At 39.2% G+C, this 25,326-nt stretch overlaps 2 protein-coding genes across 3 annotated transcripts in view; one reads left to right on the forward strand and one right to left on the reverse strand.

Annotated features, from left to right (window-relative positions):
• The first annotated feature begins 6,092 nt into the window (after positions 1 to 6,092).
• pnp5a (purine nucleoside phosphorylase 5a) lies at positions 6,093 to 9,087 on the forward strand. 2 transcript variants are annotated; one of them, XM_028038124.1, is made up of 6 exons: positions 6,093 to 6,398; positions 6,913 to 7,082; positions 7,174 to 7,277; positions 7,352 to 7,554; positions 7,653 to 7,843; positions 8,262 to 9,087. In XM_028038124.1, the coding sequence occupies exons 1-6, from the start codon at positions 6,376 to 6,378 to the stop codon at positions 8,477 to 8,479; spliced, it is 909 nt and encodes a 302-aa protein (XP_027893925.1). In that variant the 5' UTR covers positions 6,093 to 6,375; the 3' UTR covers positions 8,480 to 9,087. The 2 variants fall into 2 exon arrangements, with proteins under 2 accessions (XP_027893925.1, XP_027893926.1); XM_028038125.1 differs by having other exon boundaries at positions 6,130 to 6,398; positions 7,379 to 7,554.
• Positions 9,088 to 10,594: 1,507 nt separating this feature from the next.
• Positions 10,595 to 25,326, reverse strand: part of capn1 (calpain 1) — a 32,397-nt gene continuing 17,665 nt past the window's right edge. Inside the window, exons 5-22 of the mRNA XM_028038123.1 lie at positions 22,389 to 22,522; positions 20,497 to 20,665; positions 19,347 to 19,430; positions 18,618 to 18,703; positions 17,629 to 17,703; positions 17,349 to 17,509; positions 16,673 to 16,833; positions 16,572 to 16,583; positions 16,196 to 16,407; positions 15,188 to 15,227; positions 15,039 to 15,104; positions 14,899 to 14,956; positions 14,716 to 14,780; positions 14,522 to 14,590; positions 13,650 to 13,728; positions 13,442 to 13,558; positions 13,210 to 13,268; positions 10,595 to 13,116 (exon numbers count right to left, since the gene is read on the reverse strand). Coding sequence (XP_027893924.1) covers positions 13,090 to 13,116; positions 13,210 to 13,268; positions 13,442 to 13,558; positions 13,650 to 13,728; positions 14,522 to 14,590; positions 14,716 to 14,780; positions 14,899 to 14,956; positions 15,039 to 15,104; positions 15,188 to 15,227; positions 16,196 to 16,407; positions 16,572 to 16,583; positions 16,673 to 16,833; positions 17,349 to 17,509; positions 17,629 to 17,703; positions 18,618 to 18,703; positions 19,347 to 19,430; positions 20,497 to 20,665; positions 22,389 to 22,522 — 1,674 coding nt within the window. The 3' untranslated portion in view covers positions 10,595 to 13,089. The remainder of the gene's footprint in view (positions 13,117 to 13,209; positions 13,269 to 13,441; positions 13,559 to 13,649; positions 13,729 to 14,521; positions 14,591 to 14,715; positions 14,781 to 14,898; positions 14,957 to 15,038; positions 15,105 to 15,187; positions 15,228 to 16,195; positions 16,408 to 16,571; positions 16,584 to 16,672; positions 16,834 to 17,348; positions 17,510 to 17,628; positions 17,704 to 18,617; positions 18,704 to 19,346; positions 19,431 to 20,496; positions 20,666 to 22,388; positions 22,523 to 25,326) is intronic.

Raw genomic sequence — 25,326 nt, forward strand, 5'->3', positions numbered from 1 at the left:
TGTTTAATCTGTCTGAATCTCAAAAAATGATTTATGTATTTTAAAGAATTGCTAAATGAACCACACCCATGTGATACATAATAATATTTTTGCATATTTCTTCTTTAATTTAAACAAAACAGTTTTTGAGTAACATTTTCTGCTCGGATCAACTGTCCTTTTTCCCTTGCAAACATACCGTTGAGGACTTTTAAAGGCTTTTGGTGCCTTTGTGAGTAAAAAGCTGGTTTTAATGTTTTAGCCTTTCCAAAGACACATATGCAAGAATTTAACCACAAGTAATAATGTGAGATACACCGTTTTACACCTTGCTTGCTGAACCTACCTAATTTATTTTAAAAAATTGTGAAAGTGTTCCTGGGATGAGTTGGTTTGAAGTTATTGGGTATCTTTGGAGAGAAAAGAAATCTCGCCTGACTTTAGAGAATCGTCAAGGCTACCAGGAATCTTCTTCTGTGGTACTGCAGCGCGTGCTCAACGGGAAGGTTTGTGTCTGACCTCAAACAGAACGGACAAACAAAGAAAGATAAAGACAAATAACATGGCAGCAGCTTTCAGTCTGTTCTGGCTTGTTTGAACTTCTCCGGATGTCATTCTGAGCTCATATCAGGCCAAGCTGATCCTCCAGTAAGTAATCTGTTGGTAGTTACCTTTATTTTTTTATCATAAAGCCACAATGAAGCATGTTTAATTAAAGTCGGTGACCAAAATACAAAAGGAAGAATGCTTAAAGTATGCTTAAAGAATGTATATATTTGTCTTCCCTATTTGTTTTTGTTTGTTTTTTGTTTGTCACTTAAATGTTTCACCAAAAGTATATTGCAGGTCAAGTTTCAGTTCATGAAGTAAATGTAAATATCAGACAAATGTAGTTCAAAAGAAAAAGATTTAATTTCATAAGAGAAAACAGTAATGCGGCCCCAGACCATCACACTACCTCCGCTAAGTCAGTATAATGTTATGTTGTTTATTTCTGTCAAAAATGTAGGCAAAATTATAACTTAAAAAGTAATTCTTTCAACTTAAATGTCAACAAAAGTTTAATTAATCTTATTTTATAAGTTCAAAAAAAACATTTAAAAAAAGCTTCCCGTTGTCACGCCAAACATTTGACAAACAAAAAAAAAAAAAAACTCTTCACCACTTGTGCCGTTTCCTTAAGTAGTTCTTGGTGCAGCGCCACCACTGGCAGGGAGGGGAACAGACCTCTGAATTAGTTTGGATCGTTTGACAGAGCAGTGTGAATGCAAACTGCAGCAGCTGAAAATGTAAGAAATGTTGCAATTTGGGTCCAGCAACCTCTTGGCAAGATGGCTTCTCCATCTGCGTTTGGTGGTTCAATAGAGTCCCAAAGCACATGTATAAAAAAAAATAGCTGCAATTAAACGTTTACCGCTAGTTTTGACATGTGACGCCAAAGTGCTTTCTGATTGTGGGGATAGAGAATGTGCGAGATGCTGCCAAGGAGCTGTCCTGAAACCAATCGGTTTGCTGCCTTGAATCTGTTGTTGAGGAAGAGGTGTGATCAGCAGCATGTCAGGCCAGGCTATGCGAGGTCGAGCAACGCTAACAGTGTGTGTTAAACAGCGCTTGTTTACATGTGGCCTCTGCAAACCATCGGGCTAAAGCAGAACTGATTTAAAGTAACAAATCTGACAGAGAAGATTTTATGGAAACCAATTTAAACTCCATTCATCGTCCCCTCCTTCAGCTTGTGAAACATTCAAAAATAAAAACAAACATTTCTAACCAGATGTTGATTTGCAGGTTTTCCTGTTTCGTCCCGTCCATCGCTGTGGGATCATTTTTTTATTGCCTTGTCATTCAGAGGTTGAACGAAACCTCTGACTGCTGGTCAGATGGCCCCGACTGATTGGCTGAGCCGGAGGCGTGTTTGCTTCACCTGGGGAGGAGCGGAGAGGTCAGCAAGTCAAAGAACTTTGTGTGTTATCAGGTGAGAGTTAACAACTTTCCATAGGAATAACAGACGATATACGGAAGCCATAACTCAAACAAGTCAAGTTTATTTGCACAGCACATTTCAGCAACAGGCCTGTTCAAAGTGCTTTACAACATAAAAACATAATACTGTAACCAATTGTGAAACAACCAATAAACGTTAGATTTTGTTAAAAGTCGTCATCAAGGTCGTCCAGCAAATATGCATCAAATATATTGATCCAGTAATTAATTAAAGGCAACTTTAAACAGGGGGGCAACTCTCTGTTTAAAGGGGTTAGCCTCAGAGTTTTGGCAATTTTGCAGTTTTCTGGAAGTTTGTTCCAGATTTGTGGTTCATTAAAACTGAACGCTGCTGCTCCATGCTTGGTTCTGGTTCTGGGGATGCAGAAACTATAAAACTGGGGGGATGTGCTCTGTCTTTCTGGTTTTAGTGAGAACGTGAGCAGCAGCATTCTGGATCAGCTGCAGTTGTTTGATTGATTTTTTTTTAGGCAGACATGTAAGGACTCTGTTGCAGGAATCAGACACTAAGTCACTAAAAATAAAAGCCTGGATGAGTTTCTCTAGATCCAGCTGGAACACTAGTTATTTAATCCTGGAAATGTTCTTCAGGTGACAGAAGGCCGACTTTGTAACTGTCTTTATGTGGCTCTGAAGGTTCAGGTCAGAGTCCATCACCACTCCCAGATCTTCGGCCTGATCGCTGGTTTCTGGCTGTAATAACTTCCTGTCCAACGATGATAACTTCAGTTTTGTTTTTGTTCAGCTGCAGAAAGTTGTGGCACATTCACACACTGATTCTTTCTTTCTGTTCAGTATTTGGTTGGGTTCGGAGTCACCTGATGACATTGTAATGCTGAGCTGTGCATCATGCGCGTAGTTATGGTAACTAATCGCATTACTTCTTATGTAACCTGAGCCAGGTGGAGTTTGTATTTATTAAACAGGAGGGGCCCAAGGATTCAACCTTGGGGTACACCACATGTGACTTCTGTCCAATTGAGCATTGTGATAGAGGCAAGCTGTAGGTAGGTATGTAAATTATCAGCAGCAATGCAAATATTTTCTTGGACTGGAGCGTAACATGCCACTAAAATTTGAGATATTTCAAACTTTGCAGCAGTGTAATAGGCAGCTATCCAATCTCTGACAGTGGCGTGTTTTGTTAGAATAATTATCTAAGTTCATTTACTTGTGAGTTTATTTGAAAGGTTATGTTTTCATATTATTATTTTGTGTGTAGTTTAGTTGACTTCTTTTCTTCTGTGAAATACTATTAACCATTTGTAGGATGTTTGCCTGGAGGCTAGAGACTTTGACATTCCTGTGGTATCAGCTTCCATCTGTAATTGATTAGTTGTGGTCAGTCGCATGCCCTTGTAAGGGCATGTCCACAGGCGGTGCCAGAATGTAAAGACGGTTGGTCAATTCTCTGTGTGAAGAAGCCCAACCTCCTTTTTCTATACAATAAAGAGAAATGCAGAGAAAGATCTAGCAGAGTTGATCCAAGACAGTGTTTTACAGCGATTTGTCGCGTCTCGGATCTTCCCTCATTTTCTGCAGAAAAGACAAAGACAATCGACTGGTTTGAATCCTTGCTAGATAGGAATTAAAATAAACCTATCATGTTTGCTCACCATTGCTTGAGTCCTTGATACGCTGCATCAGTGTCACCAGTGTGTTGCCATTTAACGACGATAAAGATCAGCTTAAGCAACTTAACCATTTGCTTTGAGTCTTATTTTAACCCACTGATTGATTTCAGCGCGTTTCACTGCAACTTCCGTGTCTCTAACTTGCCGTTTAGCAACGCATTCCCCGAGGTGAGCCAGTGGTGAATGCATCCGTCAACTGGTAGTCATGAACTCACCATATGATGTAAAACGTTTCTTCTACCATTTCACAGGGCTGCATCATTGTCACGCATCATTCCATCAAGTCTTCTCGTCTTTAGCATCATGTAATCTTAAACTGTGGCAAACGGAGGTTTTGCAACATAAAATATGACTCAGACTGTGTCAAACTGAAGTGATCCCAGGAAAGATGTGTTGAAGACCTCAACAACATTCATCTTTTATTTCATAGGAATAGTCCCACGTTGAGATTTTGTTGTCGTTTTTATCTAACCCTCAGTTTGAAGGCATTCATTGCGATGCAGTTGTAGCATTTGTTTTTTCTATTTGTAGTTCCTTTTTTATTTATTTGATGCGTATTTTCTGAACTTCCAGTTAGTTTCCATGACTTCCTGTTTCCTTGAGAGAAATGTGTTGTGATCTTTGGACGTCAAACAGCTACAAGGAAAAAACACTATATAAAATGTTCCCATATCTACAGTCAGATCAGCAAACTGCAGAGTTTAATCTTACCATCGAATGCAGGGAACAGGATGGTAGGAGGGGCAACAGAAACCTCTGAAGCTCACCATGAGGGAACTGCAGATGATGGTTCCACCTCAGAGTCATCAACTCTCAGTAGTCGTGATAAATCTTTTAGCTTTTTATTGTGGTAAACTTCGGAAAAGCTATGACATCTGCAACATAAAATCTCTCTGAGAAACTTCTCTGAATGCAAATTTTAAAAAATTACATTGATGAAAAAACAAACATATTTAAAGTTCACGCTATTTTACTCCCCAAACAGACTGTCAACTCATATTGCACAACAAACTTCCAAGCTCCTTCTTTTCTTCCTTCTTCCACTAAAAGTGTCTCCTGTTGTTGTATTTTTATTCAAAACTGTAAATCAGATAAAGGACGTTCTGACCGACCGGGTGGCAGTCAGCTCAGAAAGGTTTATGACGTTCCTTCAAACATTTTATGACTTGTTGACTTGCAATTTCTTTGCTTTACTGACTTCAAGCAGGAAGTTTCTTGAACACATAGCTGAACACTTACTGGCAACAGATGAGTCACAATGGCTCTAAATAACTTGAATTAAGACCGACCAAAAAAACTTTAAAAAAATAGATGCGAGAAATGAAAGCTTCATCAGGTTTTGTATTTAACGCTGAAAGTAACCAGTAATATTTTTTCTTTACATTTCTCCTGTCATATAGGTTGGAACGTGCTTTAACTTTGCTTCATTTCCCACATGAAGAAAATACATCCATCCTGTCTTTTTTTGTTGTTGTTGTTGTTTTTCAGCCAACAAATTAAAAATACCAATGAAACTGTGGTTCTTTAAAAATGACAACAAATTTCCTATATTTATTTTTTAGAAATTGAAACGTTAATGTAACATTTGTGGCTTTAAACAAGTTTTATTTTAGCTGAATGGAGAGGAAAAGGCTCGTTGAATAATAAAAGTCACAGACTGCTGGTCCAGATCATCATAGTGATCTATTGGCATTAATAAATATGTTCAAGATCAGTTTTTGTAAAACAAATATACAACAAAAATCCTCGTCTTGTGTGTTTTTATAAGACAGAAGCAATTAAGGCACGACATCAAGAAAACTTTAAATTAATGCATTTGCTGTTTTAGAACCATTCAGAATATTAGTACAGAGTATTTACATTTTTATCAACTCATATTTGTTTAATCGGTGAATCTGTGCTCACTCATAAGTAAGTAAGTAAGTAAGGCAGCATATAAATATAAATACACAACAGAATCATAAATATCAGGTTATCATGAAGAAAACTAAGAAGAAATGTGTTTTATTTGCGTGTTGAAAGTGTCAATAAATGGTCCCATAAAACACTTGTGTGATAAAGCACTAAGTCTGTAAAAAAAAATAAATAAATAAATAAAAATAAAATAATAAAAAAATTAAATAATGGAAAATAACATTTTGCACAAAATGTTTTCACAACACGACCATGAATCAGAAACCACGTGTTGCTGAAAACAAAACAATTCCCATGTCCTGCTGCTGAATCCTCCCGTCTTCTCTTGTTCCGCCTCCGAGAAAAAGCAACGCGCACCAAGTCGATAAAGACCCGATTGATCATTCACGTAGCAACGCGGTGAAAGTTGCGAAACGACTTCCTGTTAACGGTGAGGTGTGCACATGTTTCTGCTGGCGCTCCTGCTGAAAAGGGAGTGGGGTACGGTAGGGTTGAACTGAGTTGGACATTTTTTGGTCGATTTTTTTTTTTCTCTGTCTCTCTTTTTTTTTTTTTTGCGTACATTATTTTGAAGGTGCGTCTATTCGACCAATGACGCTGCAGCTTCCTCAGGCGTGATTCACGGCGTGGGAGGAGCGCGCTGTCTGTCTGCGATATAAACCCGGCGAGAGAAGCAGGAACAGGACAGACCTTCAAAACTCATCCAGGGGATCGCAATGCTTAAGGAAACTTTCAAAGACTGAAGATTCACCGATTATTCATCAACTTTTCCCCCGTGTTTTGGAGCTCACAGTCCAATTTTTCCCTTTTTATTTTCACCAGACTTTTAATTCAATCTTCCGAAATGTTTCCAGAGTCAAACAAGGGGTGAGTGATCATTTAAAATAAATAAATAAATAAATAGCTTTCCTTATTCTGCTGGACACGTGGGTCCTTCCTGGACACGACGGGGGGAGCAAAAAATAGGGTTCAGGAATGTGTGGGCATAATTAGTGGGGGATGGCACAGAGAGACAGACATGCGCTTATGTGTTCAGGGCCAAAGAAATTAGAAGTTTAAAGACATTTAATACATTTAATTTGATCTCTAGTGAAGTCACGTAGAAATAAAAATACTCAAGGTTAGAATTTAGTGGAATATACTAAATTGTTGAAATATTTTTAAGCAGATATTTTATATGTAACATAAATATAAGAAAATTAGGTGTAACGCATTACCCAGTGGATCTGATGTGAGCAACAACATAAAAGGTCAGAATTTATAAATAGCTTCACTCAGATTAAACCTTCAGCCTGAAGTCGTCCACTTTTCCTTCATTGGTCGACTTTATGCTCATTCCTCATGCTAATCTTTGCCCTTTTTTTGTGCCGACCCCATCCAGTTTGAGCTATGAGGACTGCAAGGCCACTGCTGACTGGCTGCTGACGCAGACGGACATGCGCCCCACCGTGGGCATCGTGTGCGGCTCGGGCCTCGGAGGGCTGGCCGATCTGTTAAAGGACCAGGTGGCCTTCAACTACGAGGACATCCCCAACTTCCCTCAGAGCACCGGTGAGTCGGGTCACATGAAACCCCCGCAGACAGGCCACCGACCGCCATGTGCTGCTCGATTATTTACAGGCCGGTTGTGGTTTCTCCTCAGTGCACGGACATGCGGGAAGGCTGGTGTTCGGCACCATGAAGGGGAAACCCTGTGTCTGCATGCAGGGCCGTTTCCACCTCTACGAAGGCTATCCGATCCAGAAGGTAAGCTTGTCCTGCTCCGACTTGGATTTCTTGTAGAATCTGGATCAAAAAGCATCCAAGCCAACTTTAAACAAAGGTTTGTGGTTTGGTTTTATTCCCAGATCACTCTGCCTATGCGCGTTTTCAAGCTGCTTGGCGTCCAGACGGTGGTAATCACCAACGCAGCCGGAGGCCTGAACCAAGACTTTAAGGTGGGCGACATCATGATCATCAAAGACCACATCAACCTGCCGGGATTCGCCGGCAACAATCCACTGGTTGGACCCAATGATGAAAGGTAAACACAACTCTCCTACATCTACTGACTTGCCACTGGATGGTTTGCAGAATGTTGTTGCTCACCGGTGCACCTTTGTTTTTCCCCTCCCTTCGCAGGTTTGGCGTGCGGTTCCCCTGCATGTCTGACGCCTACGACCGAGACCTGCAGCAGCTGGCCATGGAAGTAGGACAGGAGCTGGGGTACGGAGACTTCTTGAAGGAGGGAGTGTACTGCGTGCTGGGTGGCCCGTCATTCGAGACGATCGCAGAGTGCCGAATGCTCCACTTGCTGGGCGTTGATGCAGTTGGTGAGTAGATATTTGTGAATGATAATGATGTTTTATAGGGCACCAATAAAGGTGACTAACTCCAACGATCACCTGAGCGGCACGTTTAGAAGAACTAAGGGCCCTCTACTCGCGACAAACCTTTTAATTTGGGAATTCTCAGGACTTCCTTGGGAGTTTTATTGGGGTCGTATCTGCAGAGCCTGATAAACTTCAGTTGTGCTGGCATTTATTAAAGCAAGGTTGCTGATAGTTGAGCTACATAAAGATACCATCTCAAAGTAGCCGATAAGTGTAATCACATGTCCCAATTTCCAGGAAGGAAGGGCAATTTTAGAGAGGCGTATAGTTTCAACTTAACCTTTTGAAAGCTTCCAGACAGATTACAATCGCCTTATGGTTCCCAACCAATAAGATCATTTTTAATTATCATCATTAGGTATGAGCACCGTCCACGAGGTGATCGTCGCCCGCCACTGCGGCATGCGCGTCTTCGCCCTGTCTTTGATCACCAACCTGGCGGTGACGGACTACGACAGCGAGGAGAAGGCCAACCACGAGGACGTCCTTCAAGCGGGCAATCAGCGAGCGGAACAGATGGAGCAGCTAGTTTCCTCCGTGGTGAACCGGATTGAGCCCAACAACAATTACATCTGAACGGGGAACACCTGAGGACATTTAAACCTGGCCGAGGTTGTAGGTCGTCATGCCAAGGAGAATACTTCCTGCCCTAAAGTAGACTCCTTTTTTTTTTTTTTTTGTGGGATTTTGTGTAAATATGACATAAACATGTGTCTCTGAGCCTACAGGACATACATTCCCCTAAAGGGTGGCTCGATAATAAGTCACTTCTCAGTTCTGTTTTGTATTTTTTTTAAAAAGGCATATTTGTTCTAACTTATGTGATCATCTTGTAAAATAACTACAGTTTAACTTAACGATTATAAATTTTCTGTACCGATCTTAATATTGGTTTTTTTTTTGGTTGAAACGTGTATATTGTACCAGGTATTTTACTGCTTGTTTTGTTTTTTCTTTCTTTTAACGACTGTTGCTACTAAAAGTGCTATTTATTAAAATGTTCAGCTTGTGTATGCGGGTAGTTGGGGTATGGATGGTGGCTGCATTTGTCCCTTCTGGTAAAGATCTGTGAAGTAGAAGGAAAGCAAATGCCCTAAAAAAAACATTTTTTAAAACCCTGTTTTTACTAAATTACCTGTTTTATAGTTTTAACGATCCCATTGAAATAAATGTTAACTGAAGAACGTTTGTAATTTATGCTTTTTTTTTTTTTTAAATTCAACTTTTAATTAGCCCGTGTTTAGTTTTTTTTGTCTCATCTATTCTTCAAAATGTAAAAGGCAAGAGAACCTGGCTTTCAAGCAAGGCAAACAAAACAAGCTTTCATGTTGCTAATGTATGCAAAAGGAGCTATACTTAAAAAGTTTAAAACTTGAACTGCGACAAACAAGGCTGTATGCAGACCGTTCGTCTTGCTGTCTCTCATAGCCAAACTCTCCCAAGCTCTTTGTTAGAGAAATCCTGCAAAAAGTGGAATATCAGCTTCCATAACTTGAAGCCCAAGATAACATCCATGGGAATGATCCAAGTAAAAAAAATTAAACAAACACTCTTGTGGGTTGATGTCAAAAGAATGAATTTCAGTAAAAGCAGCTCGTGTTGCTGTCCAATGGTATTTTATTGAAGCAAAGGGGAAAGCTGGTTCAGGCTCTAACGATCGCTAGGTTCAATCCTCTGGCTCCTTCTATTTAATATTTACATTCTCCCGATAGCTCAGATAACAAATAACTCCATTCAAACGCTGAACGGATGCTTGGAAAATAAAAATAAAAACCAGCGTGTGGATGTTTTTCCAGCTGAACAAACAAAACTGAAGTAATTAGTTTTGGATCGAAAGAGGAATGATCTAGAGTCAACCCACAGCTTCAGTTATTACGGCCAGAAACTAGAGATCAAAACCGACATTTGGATGTGGTGATGGAGTCAAACCTGAACATTCAGAGACACATAAAGACAGTTACAAAGTCGGCCTTCTATCATGTGAATTACATTTCCAGGATTAAAGGACTAGATATAGAGAAACAAATCCACGTGTTCACATTCAGCCAAACTGACTTAAAAAAAAATGAAAATAAAAATCAGCTGATCCAAATGCTCCTGCTCACATTCTACTAAAACTAGGAAAATAGGGACGTCGCCTCTGTCCTACTGACCTCACTGTCGCTCAAAGAATAAACTTTAAAATCACTTCTGTCAGTTTGCAAATAACTGAAAGCACCAAAATACATTAATAATTTTTTATCACATAAAACTTTCAGACCACTCAGGCCTGTGCATGTCGACTACTCTGCATCCACAGAATCTGAATCAGACATGGAGAAGCAGAATTCAGTTTTAATGCATAACTAACCTGGAACAAACATCCAGAAAACTGAAAAAATAAATACAGAAACTTTGAGTTTCAGTACCTCCTGTTCAGAGTTGCATTTGATTACTAACTGGATCATCATGAGCTTTAGTCTGGATTGCAACTTTTTATTAGTTTTATTTATTTTATCACTGCAATGTAATATTTTGGTGACAAACTTTTATCATGTAAAGTACTATGAATTGCTATTTTGCTAAAATGACCTGTATAAATAAACTTGATGACAGATGAACTTGACTGGCACTGCGACAAATTTTAAGACCTTTTTTTTTTTTCATAATTGTGATCTCCGTTTCAAACTTTAAGAAAACAAAACACTTCAGTGACGGTGAATTCAAAGGCTCATTTTTATTTATAAAGTGTGTGTAGAGAGTTGACAGAAAGCACCGATGTAAACCACAATATTGAATGATGGATGGGTTCAAAGTGACCCGGAGGAAAATCACCCTGTGTAAACTTTACACAACATTGCATAAGCATTATGCTGCAAAAGTCAGAGCGTCAGCAATGATGCAAAAATGAAGGGGCTGGTTTGAACGATTTAAAGACGCAGGTCACAAATTGCCGTTCTTCCATTTACAAAATGTTTTTTGTTTTTTTTTTTAAATGGCAAACATGTTGGGTTTTTTTTACCCCCATATGATATACTGTATATATTGAATAAGGCTTAATGTTGTAACATTACACATGATCTCAAAATCTTGCTCCCATCGTAGTAGTAATAAAAAAACAGAACCCCATTCTTAAAAGCAGATCATTTTTACATTTGACACTTCATGCACACATTGTCCATCCGCTTTGCAAAAATGTTCAAGTTCACCTCACACTTCATGATGAAATACGTTGACATAATCCCTTTGCCAGAGTATAAAAATCCAGCTGTTACAAAAAGGTTAAAGGTCGTCCCACCCCCCAGGATATTGCAGAACAGTCCAAAATGCCATGCATAACAATGAGCATGTATACAATAAAAGCTAAACAGGACCGGATATATTGAAGTCAAAACATTCTCTGTGATACAGTGTGAAAACCACCAGACCTCAGTTGATAAGAGAGTAGAAGAAGTATGGCACAAGACATCAACATTGACAAGCCAGGCCATTAGCACTGCTACAAACATCCAAAATATAATATTGCATATATTTGTTTAGGTTAAATGCTGGGCATGATTTTTAGATGCTTGCTCTCATTTTCTGTTGCTTGCATCAACGGACTGAGGTGTTGCAAAGCAAAGTTTAACACAGACTCTTCTCTCAGCTGGTCCAGATTTTTATCACTCACTATTAAATATACTTGAACTGCAACTAAGAGGGTGGAAAACTAAAAGTTTTGCAGTTTTATACCCAGGTCTTAAGTATTGTAAAAAATATATTTTAGAAAAATGAAAAAAAGGTTTCAGTACTTTTAAACGTTCATAACGGTGTAGAACTTAGTAGTATGCCGTTACCGTTCAGACATTACAAGTGAAGTATCTTGCAAGAAACAGAGAAGTGATTATGCTTTGGTGAAAAATAAAAACATTTCCCACACCCCCTCAAGTTAACAAGATTTCCAAGCTAATCAGAGCAAAAATAATGCCAACAACAGGACGTGTGCCAAGTTAAAACAACTCCAATCTGAAGAATGTCGGCCATTTATATGAACACTAAGTCTTTATCGTTGTTTGTGTGAGATAATCACATGCATGTCTGAAGGTTTGGCAAAACTGTAAACATGCTTTACTTTGCAAAAAGTTTTTCAAATAGTTCATTTTGACTGCACACCAACACTGCCTTTGTGGTAAAAGCTCATCTAAAGAAGGTTTGTAATAGCGCTCAGATGAAATGCTTTAAAAGTTTAGACCAAGAATTTAAACCTTCTTTGGTCTTAGCCCCTCTCTAGCTACCTGTCAGCGCTAAAACGGAGTTTTCTCAAAGATGCCAAGGGAATTATCTACCGTATGTAAAACATTTATATTTATTTAATTGAACCCTGCTCCGGATTATCTGAACTGTTCATTTCAGTCAGAAGTGACTGAGGAATTGCAGAGCTTTGATCAACTGGCTGGAAGCGCTAATTAGCTAAATGGCTAAACAACGTGTATCAACAACTGGGCCGTGGCCCACGTAAAAAAAAAAACAACAACAAAAAACAGATTTTATGGGATTAGTATGAGAGAAAGATATCAACCAATAATTCCTAACATTTAAAATTTGAGGTTTTAGAGCAATGTTTGCACTATTGAATTTCAAGAAATCACAGCAGAAGCATTAATATTTCTGAATCAGAGAAGGCGAGGAAGAGAGAAAAAACTTTATAAAGTTTCCAAATGACCACGAGTTGCACAGGTGGTCATTACAAACTAAAGCAAATGACTGCAGCATCTTCGTCTTAGTGGAAGAAAACCCCATGATGTGTGGTGATAAAAATTAAAGATTTTGTGAATTAAAAAAATGCTACAAAAGCACAACCCTGTGTCCACCCACTTAGACACAGCCAACAATTTTTTTCAATGTCTATGTAGTTTATCAGCATTACTTAAGGGTAAAAAAGAAACAAAAAAGCAAAACAAAAACAGTAGCACCCAGAGTGACCAAGGCTACAACAAGAGAGCTCCGTTCATTTGGCAACATGCAACAAATAAAGAATTGGCACATTTCCGATACAGGCACTGGAATCACAAAGTGTGTCTGTTTTAGCAACACAAGGCCTCAGCAGAGAGCATCCTGGAGGAGAAGAGAGCAGTGAAGGCACTGGTAAAAATGTAAAAAAAGAAATACATCTGGGAATAATGGGCCTGGAGTTGCAGTGGGATGTGGTTCATGGACTCCACTCATCTCTAGGCAAACATGGTCAGAGTAATCCACTGTGGAAAGAGGAGAGCAGGAAATGAATACAACACAGGTATACAGTTTGTTTGTAGGATGAATTAAAATGCCATTCAGAGTTTACGCTCTACCTGAAAGAAGTTGAGGGATATTTGACCGTCTCCATCCGTGTCCATGTTTTTAAATGTTTCTGTTGAGACAAAAGCGTAGAAAACCGTTTGCATCTTACATTTTCTGTTAAAAACAGACCGAAACCAGAGCAGATTTTCCTCCTGGGTAGTTTTCTTTCAAAAGAGAGATGGGATACAACCAATATTGGGTTTTTCTTTGGGTCACTAAAGGGGTAAAATTAAAGCATCTCACTGAACATCGTCTCCAGCCGGACCAAACAGGTGACAAAGTTGTCAAAGTCGATGGACATGTCTTCCTCTGTGTACCGCAGGATGATCAGCTGGAACAGATGGTTGTTCAGCTTGAAGCCTAGCGGGGAGGACAAAACGGTCCTAAAGGGTTAAAATGCTTCTCAGCTCAAGAGTTGATTTTTTTTCTTCCCCTTTAGACAGAAGAGTACCTGCAGATTCAAGGGCCATCCGCATCTCATAGGAGTTCATGGTGCCCGATTTGTCCAAATCAAACTGTCTGAATATAGTCTGATGAGGTAGAAGTACACAGAGACAGAGGACGAAAAGAAAAGACAGCAGTTAAACATAAAACCATTCAATTTTATTAAAAAGGGTTGTCGATATACACATTTAATACTTTGAGAAAAAATGTTTGTGCTAGAAATTGGTCATTAGTGCTTCAGCAAACCCTGAATCTGGGAAAAGTGTTAAAAAGTCTTTTGATGTTCCTCTTAATTTGTCATGTTTCCTTAAATCTCATAGTATTTAATTGGGCTTTTACATGACAGACCTATAAAAAGTACAGCATAATTGTGACCAGGGAAGGAAAGCTTTACTCAGAGAATTAGCCAAGTCACCACTGTAACTATGGGATCCAAAACCCAGGAGGGATTATACATCAAGACAACATCTATTAGTCTTGTACTCCAAATTTTTTTAGTTTCTTTTACTAATAAGATGAAAGTCATTGTCAGGGGTGAAGGACTAAGATTTGAAAAATTCAACTTTCACCAAAACATGATTTCAAAATGTCTTGTGGCAGAAAACTAACTGGCTGAGCCAAACTTTTTATGTTTTTTTTATGTTTTGAAAACCATTTTTCCTTTTCATCCTGCTTCACATGCATGTGCCATGTTTCTGATGGCACATGCATCAGATTAATAATAAAAAATAAATTCTAGTTTGTGGGTAAATACTTTAGCATGGAATTGGATCCATAGCAGTGGTCAGTTATGGTGTCCCTAACCACCTAGTCTGGATTAGGGATTTAAATTCAGGTGGTTTGGAGCTCAGTGACCGAGGCTTTAACGCTGAATCTCACCAGGTATCGTTTGATCTTTTCCCAGAGAACGTGGAACTCTGTCAGGCCCAGCTTCCCGCTCCCGTCCGCCTGAGTTACAACGTTCAGGAACATTTGGCATTTTAAAAAACATGGAAAGTAAATGAAAGATCCAGGCAGCTCAATCAGAAGAGGGAAAAACTCTGGTCCACATTTCATCTCGTTCTCAAGGATACGTCCATGAGGTTTATCATACTGCGGCAAGCTTCTTTAGAGAAGCCATCCGTCTTCAGGTCCTTGTCTGGTGATAGAAGAAAAGCAAATTTATTGGTGAACAAACAGTATAGCGACATTAGAGAAATGACAAGACAGATTTAAATAAAACAAAAAAGATTGAATAGTTTTCTCAAATGACTAACGTTTGCCAATGATCCTGTTCAGTATAGTCTGAAGCTCAGTCATGCTGATCTCCATGTCCTGTTGGGCCAAACAAAATTCAGCTGAATTAATTACGACTTTGCCAGTTCAACACAGTTACTGGGTTTTATAGGGTGCCTACATTGCCTGCCAGCTGTCTGAAGAGATTCTTGAAGCTTGCGTCAATCTGGCTCTCATCAACTTTAGTCTGAAACGCAACAGACACGTTAATGACACTTTCTTAATATAAATTTAGTTTGTAGTTTGATTGCATCAATCGCCTCCTCTCACCTCTGGTGGAAGATCTGCAACCACTTTGTCATCCAGCTCCCTGACAGCCAGAAGAGAAAATAAGTTATGTCCTTTTGATTTTTGCAAGACATTATTCAGTAGACGGCAACAGATGCAAAACGTGACAATGAAACCAAAGAATTTCAGAAACGAACAATAATGAGTAAACTATTCTCAGTATTGGATCATGTTAGAATCTTCCTCTTATCAAGATATCCAGTAAGTTGGTTTTTAGGTAAGATCTTTATGCTTTCGTTATTGGAAGCCGGTAAATATATCAAATATTGAAATTAGTATTTAATTTAAAAAAAAAAAGCTTAATGTTGATGACAGGAATACCAGGAACAGTTGGGACAGGAGCAGAAAGTTACTATAAAAGAAAGTGACTGAAAATATTTTGTCAGTCAATAACAAATAAATAAATAAATAAAACATTTTCTTAAGTATTTTTCCCTCAAATATTTCAGTATTTTCTTGAGAGGTTTTAGTTTTAGAAAATTGATTTTATAAAACTGGAATAAACCTGCTTCTGTTTTGATCGCAGCCGAAACGCCTGTTGATGCAAAACCGACACAAACCAAGGATTGTAATAGAAACACTTTGAGTTGCTATATCTTTTTTGAAACAAGTGTGATAATTATGGCTACAAATGAACCGCACACACTGCTGAGTAAAATAATCTACAAACCACAGACTGGAAATTTTGCTAGCAAAATTTAACTTGCATCAATTGTATGTGCTTCACTGCATTGTTTACTTTCTTTTTTACATAACTGTAAATAATAAGGGGTCAACATTTTGTATTTTGTCTTCAGATGATCTTACTCTTCTTGGTGCACGATGATTCCAATTTAAATTAATGTATGTTTTTCTATATAGACATTAAAGAGTGTTTTTGGAAACCCTTGATTAACATTTCGCTCTGCATGAGCTCAACTATAAAAAATAAAAACATGATAGTTATCACAATGTTGGCATCATTTCTTCAGAACCTGTAGCGTCACTCACTCAGAGCCGGCAGGTTTCTCGGAGAAGACTCTCAGGACAAAGTCGCCCTCATTGTTTGGCTCAAAGGTGGAGGGGACGATGATGTACTCCCCGACGGGCAACTTCAGGCGTGAGCTGACCTCCCTCAGGTTGATGAACTGCTCCGAGCGAGCGCTGGAGGCGTGCGTGAGGAAGAAGTCTCGCTTCAGGTGGACCCCCGAGCTTCCCACGAACTAAGAGAGACGTTCAGAGGCGGCAAAGCATTTTCTTATGGCCGTCCTTTAAAAATGCACGCAGAGACTGTGGAGAAGTTTCATATCTGACGTTTCACTTCTAAGTTGAAATCTGGCCTCAAAACTAATAATCATTGGAGAAAAATAAATATGTAGACTAGTACCTCTTTTGGAACCTGTGAAAAGAGACAGAAGACAAAGTAAGATTATTCAAATAAAGACAGAAAGTAAAATGAAATTGATATCTGTCCAGAGCGCTGCTGACCTCATATAGAGCAAACCCGATGGTCTCCATGTCTTTGCCCTCTTGTCTTTTCTTCCTGCGGTCCTTTTGCATGAGCGCCACCAAAAAGCTGCAGTCCGATTTGCCGGGGGTGTCAGGGTGCTGCAGCATGATCTTATACTGAGGATTCAGCCAAAACGTCGCTGCAGGCGAGAGGGCAAAAGGTCAGCCTGAGCACCTTCCACAAGAACTGCAGGTCAATACTCATAATGATGATTTATTCATGTGTAAAATCTTAAATGAGAATTCAGATGTTTATTTCTAAAATCAGGAGAAAAATATGGTAAGAACAAAAAAAAAAAAAGAATGAATGAATAGAATTCCCAAAAATATTTTGGAAAGAGAGCACTGTGTCATTGATTATTGTTTAATAAGAGTCACTTGTCCACATTCCTTCCAGACAACAGTCCAAATATTCCCCACATCCCTCTACAACAGCTTCTTTTCAACAAAATAACAAAGTTTATACAAATAAAAGAACCATTTAGCATTTTCCATTAATCAAGTTTAACACCATGAGACTCTTGACATGGGACGTGGGAGATTTTTTTGGATGAACGTTTTGTTTCCCGAAATGTGGCAACAAAATCCAGTTACAATCTCTGGGCCCAGTTCCATCTCATCTCTACCAGTCGTCTCCGTCCTCGTCGGTCAGTACCTGGGTAGTTCCTGCAGCCTCCAGCTGTGCTGCCTCTCCTCCACTCGCCCCCGAAGAGCGACGTGCTCCACTTCTTCATCCGGCCGTCCTGCAGGGCGTCCGCCGTCAGGTTGCAGATCTCCAGACGGGTGAATTCCCGCAGGAAGTCAGTGAAGGACATCCTGGAAGACGGAAATAAGTTTGGCTCAAATGACCTTGTCCAAAGGCGGGCCGTTGTCTTAGCGCAGGTGTAAACATTGAAGTAATTTACGAGGCTGGGTCTCTATTCTGTTCGACTCACCAGAACTCTCCGTCTTCACTGCAGTTCTGAAGCCGACTTCTGGCGGAGCTATCCACGGAGTCCCATTCTCTGGAGCTAAAGAGTTTATAAAGAACGGAGATTTAATAGACGGCACTGCTTAGTTTTCTACTTAAGATCCATCTCAGATATTATATATAAACCATCAAGTTTTTTAAATTTAGTTCCCAGAAGTCACTTCCTCTTAGGAAAGTGGGAAAGACAAAAAAACACTTGTTTGTTGATTTTCAAGAGACAAAATGCTACTCAGTAGAGCTGGGAAATAAATCAACAACAATATGCATCATTATAGACTCGAGATCAATATCGATAGAAAACACATCTGATGGAATAATCAATTTCATTGAAATTTGATCCAGAACTGCGTAGTATTCTGGGGGATGTAGGCAGAGAGGTAAGGTCTTAGCCACTCAGATTGTCACAACCAGCTAAACAAGGCGGGTGGCATCAACTAACTCGCTCGCCCTTTGGTTACCTAGCAACAATTGTTGAATAACTTGCGCCGCAGCAGATTTTAAGCAGTTTGTGACCGCTTAAAAACAAAATGCCGTGGAGTGAAGGGAGAAAATCAGCACAACAGATCGACGGGAAACTGGATAATTATCGATATCGAGTGATATTGATGATTACCAATAACATTTCTAACTCCTGTGCTACTCAGCTAACCTTTTCGATATCTACAAGCAATAAATAACTAAATGTGCCAAACATAAATTTATCCCAGTATACACTCCTGAAAATATTTGAACTGGTTCAGCCTCTAAATAAAAATAAACATCAACATCAATTTACCCGACTAGGAAAGAAGCGATTTCTTTAATATTGACATTAATTTCCCATCTACATCCCCCCCAACCATGCAGTTTTATCACATTGGGAGCAAGATTTGTAAATCTCAACCGAGGAAAAAAAAGCTTTACACCACAAAGGTACAAAGCAGTAAAAACAAACCCGTCTATGGAAGACCTTACTTGTCACTCCAGGCCCCGGTCCATTCCACCTCCCCCCAGGGGTTCCTGATGCGGACCAGCTTGGTCGGGTTTCCTCTGTACACCACCTTCAGGCAAAGACATCGCTCGTGTTTATTTTTAGAGTTGCCACAGGTAGAGTACATACACCTAAAACGAACAGCTGCATTCAAGCCACAAAACCTTCATAAACAGGAAGCGACCCGTTTGCATCACAACCCGAAGTCTGCTGCTCTGTGCGTACTATACGAAGCAATCCCTGATGCTGCAGAACAAACATCTGTTGCACAGCGTGTTCAGAACCCCGAGCTCAGATTGCACTTTGTTTTTAATAAATGACTAAAGGCCAAGATTTCAAATTAGTTAATGAGGTCAATTAAACTCCCAATAAGCCAGACTTTACAGTATGTGGCTCAAAACTCATGCTGGTCTTAATTAGCACTTAGAATAATTTTTATTTACAGGCTTCACACTTAATTTTATTTCTTATTCCTGTTGCTTTATTTAGTTTGGATATTTAAAATGTCCTCCAGCGTTAAATGTTCATTAGAATTTAAAATTTGTTGACCTTTGAGAATGTTTTCTTACATTTTTACTATTATATTATTTGAAAATGGTCTCAAAACAACAATATTATCGTTTATCGCAATAACTTCTGGGACAATTTATCGTCCAGCAACATTGGTTATTGTGACAGATCCCTGATCCCGACCCCCACATCCTCCAGCTCACCTCGTTCACAGCAGTCAGAGAGTAGGCGTGGCCCTTCACCAGCTTCTTGAATGTGACGGCCTCCATGTCTACTGAGCTGGTGATCTGTGAAAGAGACAATGCAACGCATGGATTGTGAATAAAGGTCACTAAGATGGTTTATTTGTCTCTGTCGACACATTATCTAGAGCGGGGAAATCTCATAATGTTTGGTCAAGCTACGAATCAGCAGTGCATGTGATGTCTTGTGAGATGCAGACACAAGCTCAGATTTATTACTGTGGCGACTAAAAAATATCAATAACTACAGCAGGCGTTTTCTGGAGCTCTCGTTTCTGAACTATTCACACCTGCAAACGTCTGCTGTGATGCAACTGCAGCAACGCAACAGTGCAAAAGAACATTCTGATAATCAATGATTCACCATTTCATCATGTTTGGAGAAAGGTCCAACGTTTTTTTTCCACCTGTCAGACTGCTGGTTCGTCATACCCAAACTAAAGTATCGGAAGGCAAATTTACCAGACAGAACGTCCTTCGCTGCAGAGTTCAGTGCTCCCTGTCTGCAAATAAAGGTTCTGATCAAAAGCCTTTCACTCACTGGATTCCTGGCAGCTTCGGTTGTGTAAGCGTCTCTGCCCTCTAGTGGCTTCAACTAAAATCTGCTTCCCACCCCAAACACTTACAATATCATAATATAGGTTATAAGAAGATATTTAGACTATGAGGTCATAATTCTGTACGTTTTTTTTTAAAGGGAACTTACATTGAGGAAAAGTGAAAAATAAATCTCTTGGGTTTTTGTTTGTTTTCTTTATCTCTATATGCATATAAACACACAAGACACCATATCAAGCTCTGATTCATATTTATTTAGCCTAAATAAAGTAAAAAGTTTTTAAAAATCAGGGGATTAATTTTTTACTTTCCCTCAATGTGTGTCCTCTTAAAAAAATTAAAATAAAAAAGTACATCATTTATGATTTTCATATCTACTTTGTCACCCTAGAGTCATAAAAACTTATGGCGGGCCAGATTTGGCCCCCAGCTCTCGAGTTTGACACAAACGTGTTAGAAGACGGTTTGAGAAAAACAAACTCAATCCCTTTCAGAATCTGTGATAAAACTACATTATCTTGAATCTGAGCGCAAGTCAACGATCAGTACTGACGTCGATAGAGCAGCCGAGCAGGGATCCTCTCTCGACGGCTCGGCCGATGATGCTGAAGAGGTCCGGCGGGGCGTTCTTCAGCTCAAACATCTCCGTCACGCCTCCGGTGAAGTCCTCAAAGCCCTCTGATGTGCTGCCGCCTGACAGAGCCTCGTAACAGCCGTTCAGCCTGCGGACCAGAGCAGTTCTGGTGCATGAATTGGGTCTCCAAGGAAAAGAGAGGCGGTAACAGTAGAAACACTTCACGCTGCGTTATTTATGTTAAAGTTTAAATAAACTACAGTTGCAGCTTTTGCTGCTGCAGTCTCATGTTCACATTGCACTAATATGAGAACTTGTGTAAACTTGGCGGCCATGTGTTTATATGAACAATACTGCATCTCAGTAGTACAGCTGAGAGCACAGCTGTCAAATGAAGCAGCTGCAGCTCTTGGTCATTGAACTCCTTTAGAAAGAGCCAAGTGTCTCATCAAACATTTTACCATCTGGACCATGTTTTGTCAACAGTTAGTTCCCAGACCTGAGATATTCAAGGAGGAGGTTGAAACTGTAGCCAGAAGAGAAAATAAATGTTTGAATCATGCTTCAAATTCCTGATAAGACAATCCGTTTGGCTGAAGGCTACTGAAGAAATCCAAATTTAAATACAACATGCTTCACTTTAAAGAAACTAATTCTTAAATATCTAAAATTTAACCTCACACACAAAAACGAATCATCAACCAAGCAGCCTGTGATGCTAATTAAAAGGACCAATCATGACCAATTTATTATGCTGGACAACCACTAGGTGTCATACTAGAGCAGTTTTAAAGCTGAGCTGTCAGTTTGCAAATATTAAACAACAAAGTCTGCTCTTTGTTTTCTCCTTAAAGACTTATGAACCATAAAATTGCTTAGATTAAAATAAAACATATTTAAATTATCTTACTTCTTTAAAAAAAAAGTAGATTGCAACCTTAAAAAATAAGGCATTATTCTAATAATCATAGTTTAGCAATTATTCTCAAAAGTTTGTACTAGCACAAGGTTTAGCTGCTAGCCAGTTTATTTGGTAGACATTTTCAATTGCTTGTCAATACAAATAACGACGGATTAATTCCAAGACATACTGTATGCATTTAAATATGTTTTTTGGACTAGTGGTCCAAAAAAAGAAAATTCTGCATGGTTTAGGACTTTCCTTGTTGCCACACACCTGACTTAAAAGACTGTGTAATTAACAGGTTCCTGCAATACCTGATGGCATGCAGAGGAGGCAACACAATTGTTTCAATCACGTGTGTTAGAGCAGAGTCACATTCAAAACATGCGAGAAGCTCGGCCCTCTTCTAATCTTCTAATCTACTGGGATTTCTCAGTAAAACAAAGTCTTGGATTTACATAGAACAGACTTGAAGTGAGAAAATATCCAGTGAGAATTTGTTGTGTGGGTGAAAATTAGTTTTTGATGTCGAAAGTCAGAGGAGAGTGGCTTAAGAAAGCTGTCTATAACTAAAGCAACCTGTTACAGTAAAGGTATGCTGAATAACATCTCTGAACGCATGATACATTGAACCTTAAAGTAGATGAGCTACAGCAGCAGAAGACCACAGTGGGTACAACAAGAAACTACGATCCACACAGCTAAACATTGCCTCGTCCGATGAATCTCCATTTCAGTAGCAACATTTAGAGAGTAGAGAGAATTGGATCCAAATCCATCAAAATCTCAGTGAAATGTTTCCAACACCTTGTTGAATCAATGCCATGAAAGCTTCTCTTGTAAGTAACAGGAGACCCAACCCAGTACTAGCAAGCTGTACCTGATAAGTGTATAAAAAAGAAAAGGGATTTGCAACAATAATGTATGATTGTGCATCAGCATGTGGATTTGTCAACTTTGTTCTTACTTGGCGTAGGCCTTTTCCAGCAGAGCGCTCCAGAATTCAGTCCCCTCTGCGGAGTGGACAAACAGTAACTTCCCATTCTTCGCTGGGAGACGGTCATCAATCACCACATCCACCCATTCTCCAAACTGCCAGAACTGCATTACAAGAGAGGAAGCAGAGAGCTCTAGAAAACACAGCGCTGCAGAAAGATTTCATGTTCTTTTAAAAGGAGTCTGGACTGTTTGTACAGATTCTCATTCAAACATCTGCACAGTTTCAGAACATTGCAATAATAACATGCAGGTTTTTCTTTAATACTTCTGCTGAATCTGTAGAAAGCTTACTTAGAGTGAGTACTTCACAAAGTCAGTCTACTAAGCCAAGTTAGCAACATAAATGTTTCGCATTTTTGTGTGTATAAAGGTTTTAAAAAAACAAAAATGATTACATTTTTTGATACAAAGCATTAATAATACAAAACCAGAAAAGATATTCTGGTTTAACTCAAGTTAAAGAAAACAACATTGCTCACTCTGTTCACAAATGAAATTACTAATGTTTACTAGGAACAGTTAGAACTTTTCGTAGTATGTGTGTAACAGCAATCATTTTACAAATCAAACAGGTTTCTGTGCTGCATGTAAAATGCCAAAGAGGAGGGCAGAGTCAATTTCTCTGAAATAGTTTGCCTAGAGGCTGATGTGTTTAGATAACTGATCCTGTTTTCCGGGAAAACAAACAGGCATTGGTTTTGTTTTCACCTCTTTTTAATTAAAGCATTACAGGTAGATGCAAATAGGCTCACTTCTGAGAAAAGACACCTGATTGAATGACTGGTGTCCAGCAGGGGTCAGTATGATGCAGACCCAAAGCATTCTGCTTGAATGTATTTGTTGCTGTGACATAGTGAAATTAAAATTATCCTCACAAAAGGAGTAATCATAGAGGTTAAATTATTTGTTTCAGATTTATTGCAGAAACACAGAAGCATATAGGCGATGTCTGGAATTTCACCAGTTCACATACACTTCTCTTCAGCTGCTGGATAGATTAGCATGTGGGTGCAAATCAGAAATGAAGCCTGCAAGACTGTCTCACCGTAGTGTAAATCACCACAGACTCGATAAGGAGCTACAAAAACCAACTCACAAAAAAAATAAATAACTAAAAAATCCTATCCAAGTCAGATTAGAATCCTGCTGGTCATTATACACCAACATTTTTCCAAATGAAGGCAAGTAAAAACAAAACTACTAAGAAAAAAAGCCCCAACAAACATGAGAAATTTCTCCAATTAAAAAGCTAAAAACACACCAGCTTGATATAGGAATAAAAAAGTGTTTCCAGCAAAAACTGCATTTCAGTAAGCCCAAATTTTGTCTCCTGTGAATTCGGTGGCTTGGGAGTTTTTTCTGACAAGATTTTCCTTTTAACACTAATCTACACCTCTACAAACTCCCAACAGCACATACATCCTCCTTTGTAGCAGCTAGCTGCAGTAAAAGGTTAGGCTGGTGTCAGACATGTTACTTTCTTGCCATATATGACCAAGCATTGAAAAACATCTTACATGGACATAAAGAAATTAACTGTGCTTTGTTCTGTCGCATTAGTCAGCCATGCATGTCATTTTTGATGTGCCGCCGTCATATTACGAGGAATGGTGCAAAAATGAAATGTTCAGCAACAACTGGAGAGAGCCAGCTACTTCTGCCGTCAGAACATATTCGCCTTTTATTTAAATTTTTTCCAAATTAAAAAAATATTAAGGGAGAATCTGGGTATGAAAGTTCAATGCAATAAGTGTCCCAACTGGCCCAAAAAACAAAACAAAAAAAATACCTATTTCCTGAATTCATAAGAAAGCAAAGAAGCCAAAGTCACTTCAAGCATTCGTCATGCAGAGATGTGTCATTTATCAGTGCGGTCACCTACACACCTCAGAATAAGATGAAGTAAAGTCAGCCCTGCCTGTGTTGACATCTGAACTGCATACATTTACAATGGAAGCATTTCCAGGAAAACAAAAACTCCGTTTATTGTTTAGGCCAATGGAAGAGACAAAGAAAAGAGGAAGGAGGTTGGGGAACCGTCTTTTTAGCTTAACCACAGAGCTAATGAGTGCGCACCAGCATCACGTTGCATCCAGGAGCATTTAGCCCACTTTTGTTGGTCAGCATCTGTTTTTAATGTGCAGCAGAAACTTTCCACAACATGCATGCAAAGCAGAGATCAGTTCTGGGAATAACTGTGCCACAATACGGCCCACTGCAGTTTCAGACTGGAACAGCCAAGTGTGAACGCCACCCATACACGCTGCGAGAGAAAAAAAAAAACGAACTCTAACCAGATCAGTGTCGTGACTTGCAGGAAGTTTAGCATCTGAACCTGGGAAAAACCTCAAAACTATTCAACAATGGGCGTTCCCGTGCAAAAAGTGCATTGCTGCAAATATCTTAAAGGATTCTGCTCCAGTTTATTTTTGTTTCTGACCAAGACTCCCCTTGTTTCTGATTTTTTCCTTTCCCCCTTTCTGCCTTCTCACTGAAAAAAACAGAGTACAACTCCCCGCAGCTTGGACTCGTAACGTTTTGGGATGACTCATTTAGTTCAGGGTAATTTATCCGCAAGCTTAAGGGATCCAAACTTGCACAAAAAGGAAAATCCAAGACAGATCTGACAGCGCACAAATGCAGAAGAAAACAAAGACCCGGTAACAAAAACAGTAGAAGTCCAAAGAAAGGATTATGGAAGTAGAGCAGGTTTTACAAAACATGAAGCTTTTTTTTTGCATTTGTATGGTGTTCAGCTTTCAGCTTTTGTATGGTGTTTAGATTTAGCGCAACATGCATTTGCAGGACATTTTGAGCAAGCTGGAGCATTATTCCCCCTCACTTTAGTAAAGCAACAATGAATACACGAGCACATGTTTCTGCAGTGCACCACTGTCTGGTCACAG

This window comes from Xiphophorus couchianus, chromosome 14, assembly GCF_001444195.1.
Source record: "Xiphophorus couchianus chromosome 14, X_couchianus-1.0, whole genome shotgun sequence".
Taxonomy (NCBI): Eukaryota; Metazoa; Chordata; class Actinopteri; order Cyprinodontiformes; family Poeciliidae; genus Xiphophorus; species Xiphophorus couchianus.

Excerpts from the sequence above, each read along its gene's own strand:
- pnp5a (XM_028038124.1), top strand. The coding sequence starts at position 6,376 with ATGTTTCCAGAGTCAAACAAGGG. Across the intron at positions 6,399-6,912 it reads TTTCCAGAGTCAAACAAGGG|TTTGAGCTATGAGGACTGCA; the intron begins GTGAGTGATCAT and ends GACCCCATCCAG. Across the intron at positions 7,083-7,173 it reads CAACTTCCCTCAGAGCACCG|TGCACGGACATGCGGGAAGG; the intron begins GTGAGTCGGGTC and ends GTTTCTCCTCAG.